The 5,242-nt window shown below is 34.4% G+C and overlaps 1 protein-coding gene across 1 annotated transcript; it reads left to right on the top strand.

Annotated features, from left to right (window-relative positions):
- The first annotated feature begins 794 nt into the window (after positions 1-794).
- Positions 795-4,146, top strand: LOC107101994 (olfactory receptor 2T1-like). Its single transcript, XM_015401102.1, has 3 exons — positions 795-887; positions 1,713-1,872; positions 3,379-4,146. The coding sequence occupies exons 2-3, from the start codon at positions 1,723-1,725 to the stop codon at positions 4,144-4,146; spliced, it is 918 nt and encodes a 305-aa protein (XP_015256588.1). The 5' UTR covers positions 795-887; positions 1,713-1,722.
- The last annotated feature ends 1,096 nt before the right edge of the window (positions 4,147-5,242 follow it).

Raw genomic sequence — 5,242 nt, 5'->3', positions numbered from 1 at the left:
GCTGGTGAGTGTAAAACACAGTCTAATATGACTTTTACCACCACAGAATGAAAGATATATGTGTGGCAATCCACAGCAAATTAGTCGACAAGGCAGTAGAGGCAGCTTTGACCCATCCTGTAAGAGTTATCTGTGTTGTTACTCCAGTCTAGTTAATTGTTAGGGTAAAACAGAAACTTACAAGTCCACTATCACAACATCATCCCCGGAGATGTTTACTGGTGTCAGTGTGGCGGGTCTGTGCCCATAGAAGTCCACCTCCAGCTCCTTCCATTTTCATAAAACTTATATGGGAAATTCGAAAGTATTTGAAGTCAGTAAAACTACCTGTTCTGGGACCTTAGATGAACTGTGCAGAAACAACTGTCAACAAACCTCAGATCAATATTATGAGATCAAAGATATCATTATTTTTCTTTGGGGGGAAAAAATGTCCATATTCTAGTGGAATTAAAAGGGTCCGTCCTTGTTTAACAGGAGTATATAATAAGTAACTTTTCCAACAATTGAGCAAGTACTTTAGTCTTTAAAACTGTCTTAATAACCTATTAGTTATTAATTTAGGATTTCTAAAGTAAGAACTTTGGAGGCTTCATCATGTAAAACACAGATAAACACACACCTATTCACATGCAGGATCTAAGAGTTTCTACGTATGCTCAGGCACACCCATGAACCTTTAGGCTGATGGTAATTAAACTATATAAAGTATGGAGCATCATTCTAGCATTGATTAATCTGCCAACGTACAGCCTGTCAAAAAAGTTTGGCACTAAGAAAAATAAGTAACCAAGAAGTAAAACAGTAATATTGAGCCTTTTAAGTTAAATCAGTATTGAATATTTCTGAATAAGAACAGGTTAAGAAAAGATCATCCTGAACTTAAGGTTAGTGCATTTATCTTAACTTTTGAAAATTTTAAACTTTTACATTCTGATCTGAAATTACAATTTTGGCTTAAATATTTATCGCAGTTACATTGTGATTTTTTAATTTAGCAACTATTCTGTGTAGATGTTTGCATGGATTTTTGTTGCTTGGCTCCTCTTTCTCTATTATGATGTGCTTTTATATAATGCTATCCCGTTTATGAGTCTGAGCTTGACACTTTAAACTGCTTTTTATTATTTTTACTTACAAGGCTGCACATAAAGGCTCAGTAAAGATTAACAGATTAACATAAAATCAGTAAAAAGATTAAATTACCTATTACTTTGGTATCTGTTAGCAGTATGGATTGGTGCTGGCATTCCCCAGCCTTTATAAAGGCCTTTTGAATGTTATATAAACTAACAGGATGTTTAAAAATCAGGATATATTAAATCTCTCTTCCGGTTTGTGCCCTTTTTAAGGTTTAGTATAGTTTATGCATTTAAGTTCACAAGGAAATGTTTCCTTAAGATTTGTTGATCTGCCATCTTTACTGATGTGTGAGCCATATCTGAAGCTGATGTACAATGTGCAAAACACTAAATGACAAATCAAGATACTGCAGAGTCAGACTCATCTAGTCATTCATGCTGACTTTTTTTCAACACACAAAAATACAAACATTTGGTTGAAAGGATCAGAACTATATCATGCTTATTCACCTTTTAGGTGTTATAGTTCAACACATACTAGCTGTTGTGGAAAGCAAAAACAGAGAAATGTTTTAGATGTTGCATTTGAAATTTGAAAATATTTAACACTTTGTTATTTTCCCCTGACAGGCTTAAAGAGATGAATGTATCTGCAGCTAATGTGACGGTGGTTTTAGATTATCGGGATTCCTTTACCAAGGCTGTGATAAAGAATGTCATTGTTGTGGTCCTTAGCATTTCCATAAACTACATCAATGCAGGAATCATTCGTACCTTCTGTGAACACCAGGTCAGACATTATTTGACTGCTTGTACTGCCTTATAAATTGATTTGATAAATATAAATAGACCAGGAAACGAATTATGGTATTGAAATCATCAGGTATTAATCCTGTTTTTGCCAGGCTCCAGCATTTAAATTAAATAGTATATTTAATTACATCGTTATTTGCTTAAACATTTAAAAATTTGAACTTTTTACATGTTCTCATGATGAAACCAAAAACCTCAATGTAATTTGTTGTTATTCATGAGACACAAAAGTGATGTGGGAGGAAAAGTTTAAGTTGCTTCTCCTGGAGTCTGGTGTCTGACTTGGTTATTGTAACCTTAACCTATAGGTATGTTTTGAACTGAGCCACTATATTTCTGTCCATGCCCAAAAATGATTAGAAAATAAAGTAATCAGAGTTCAGTTTTTGTGGGTGAACGTGTCCTTCATCCAAATTTCAGTTCAAATCTAGAGAGGTAGAAGTTCTAAGCTTTAAATCTGTTTGGGAAGAGTCGTTCTGCAAATCTCACTGAACAGTTAGGTGCTGTTTTTACGATTGTTAGATTAGCTCACTGAGAGATATTTAGTCACCAATGTGAATTGCTTTAAACTTGACTGGGCATTAGGTAAATACTGTACTCTGTGTTTTTTATGTTTTAGCACTAAGCTTGATGCCCAATCAGGTTCCTTTCTTATAATGATTTTATTTAGAAGTATTTTGAAAGAATGAAGGGAACTGAATATCATTTAACATTTATTACTAGTTTGTCTCACAAAAAATCCTAAAGCACAATGACTGGTCCAACCGAGCTTGAAGGTTATATAACTTGACCTATTTTTGGAAATAAGTATTTTGACACACTCACATTACATTGTATTTTTAAAAGCCACTTTGTAAAGTTAGTTTTTGCAAAAGTGAGCCATATTAGCAATATTAGCTGTATGTCAGTCAAAGTGTCCTAAAGAAAAGTGTTGTGTTTGGAAATTGTTTTCTTTGCTGTCATTTAGGTGTGACTTTACTAATAAAACTAACACATTTAAAAACAAGGGTTAAAAACAGGTTCTGTAAAACAGCTTTAGTAGTGAGTTCAGGCATAATGCAGAAATGTTTTGTGAACTCTAAGATCTAAAAATATCATACTTATGGACAAAACAGAAAAAAAGGATAGGTAAGCAAGCTGGTTTTAAAAACTTTAAGTGTAAATGTATAATATTTTCTAATGATAAAGGGGAAATAAGTAGGATTATAATAAAGACTAAAAGGGAAAAAAATGACGATAAACCTTTGAGGGTTTTTTTTTCATGCAAACCAATTTCAAACCAAAGTCAGACCCTTTATAATTAATTAAATAACCATAACTGTTTTATCTTAATCTGAATTATTAATGTCAATGCAACACTCCATAGCTGTGCAAACAGCATCACATGAAACCTCATGTCCTATCCGGTCTATCTCTCAACATTTTATTGCATCTTTAACTTTTATAACCATTGTCATATCTGCTCTTTTCGTCTCATCTCCAGATCTTCTACACTAATCCTCGGTACATCCTGTTTTTTCACTTGGTGATCAATGACATGATCCAAGTGTCGCTGACTGTGACTCTTTTCATAATAAGCTACATCATCTACAAGATACAAGTGTTTGTCTGTTGCATCTTAATCCTGACTGCCCTGTTTGCCACTGAAAACACCCCACTGAACCTGGCCTGCATGGCAGTGGAGTGTTACATCGCCATCTGCATTCCTCTTCGTCATCCTCAGATCTGCACAATCAAAAGAACACGGTTGCTTATTTCTCTGATCTGGACCACCAGCATGTTGTCTGTTCTCCCTGATCTCTTCATTACCTTGGCCACAGAACCACTCGACTATTTTAATCAACATGTGTTTTGCCTCAGGGAAACCGCTTTTCGAAATCCCAAAATAATCGAAAGGAGAAATATTACCTATACCGTATATCTGGTTCTAGTTTGGTGTGTTATATTTTACACTTATTTTCGGATATTATTCACAGCTAGATCAGCAAGTAAAGATGCTAAAAAGGCGAGGAACACAATCCTCCTCCATGGATTTCAGCTTCTGTTGTGTATGGCGGGGTATGCAGAACATCAGGTGAAAGAGGCAGTGTTGCAATGGTTTCCAAAGTATTACTCAGACTCTCTGTTTGCTTGTTATATCATTTTCCAAATACTCCCAAGATCTATTAGTTCAATCATCTATGGCATAAAGGATAAAACTTTCAGGAAGCATCTGAAAGGGCACTTAGTATGTAAGGTGAGTTCACATTAATATTAATGGAGTGTGTACATCTGATTTTGCTTTATAGTCTTGTATGAAACCCTATATGATATTTCAATGAACCTTTTCTTCGCCAAATGAACTTCACTCGAAAAAGATTCAATAATGTGTATTTAAGGATTTTATGATTTCAACGTTACTGTTCTCTCATACACGAGGCATTGTTGGCAGGACCAAAGTGTAGGCAGAGTAAGTAAGTGTAAGTGATATTCATAAATCAAATGAGAAACTTACAGCAGGAGACTTGGAAAATAGGCAGTGAAACAAGCAGGGAAGTGGAGCGTAAGTTTCGTATTGAATGTCTGTGCCAGTAGCTTGCTGAGTTCTGCTGATTTAATTATGGTGCCCTTTTGGCTCATTACAAAGACGAAAAGAAAGAAAGAAAAAAAATAATAATAAAAAAGAAAGAAAGCCAAGAGGAATTATGCAGTGCTGGGAATACAGTGTGAACATTAGTGTTCACTGAAGCCAGAGAAGCATTCTGGTTTTGCTGCTTGGTCGATGGATATGTGAGTACACAGCATTGCTAATACTGATACTAGGGATGACAATGCTATTATTAGGCTTCTTATCTATAGTAGTATTATAAAGTATAATAAAGATTTTCAGCATGTAATGGATGCAATACTTACCATTGTTTAAGTTTCATAATATAAGCTAGAAATTATTTCTATCAAGTATTACAACCATACTAGCACTGATAGAAGAATGGACACATTTACTCGCTTAGCAAATTAATTCACCATCACTGGGCAAGTTATTGCATCTCCATGTCCATGTGTCATGTAAACAAGCCAGCTGTCATAGATGGTTTTCAAAAGTTACTTCCTAAATTTAACTGTCCAGTTAATATAAATATTTTTTCTCTCAATTGTCTATACAGAATCTAAAATTACAATAATTTCATAACAAGGACAACTCCTTAAAGAGATATTATGTGCATAAAGATAAAAAAAAATTAAAACAGCCTTTTTATTTGACCTTTACGACTAAAACATGGTTTGATGAGCGAACTGACACCTCAGTAATTTAGTTCTAATGCATTCATAAGACTATGTCCATGTTTCCCTGAATGTACTGTTATTTG

This window comes from Cyprinodon variegatus, unplaced genomic scaffold, assembly GCF_000732505.1.
Source record: "Cyprinodon variegatus isolate N-32 unplaced genomic scaffold, C_variegatus-1.0 Scaffold1184, whole genome shotgun sequence".
In the NCBI taxonomy this organism is placed as follows: domain Eukaryota; kingdom Metazoa; phylum Chordata; class Actinopteri; order Cyprinodontiformes; family Cyprinodontidae; genus Cyprinodon; species Cyprinodon variegatus.
Note: the sequence above shows the minus strand (reverse complement) of the source record. Positions and strands in the feature narration are given on the sequence as shown.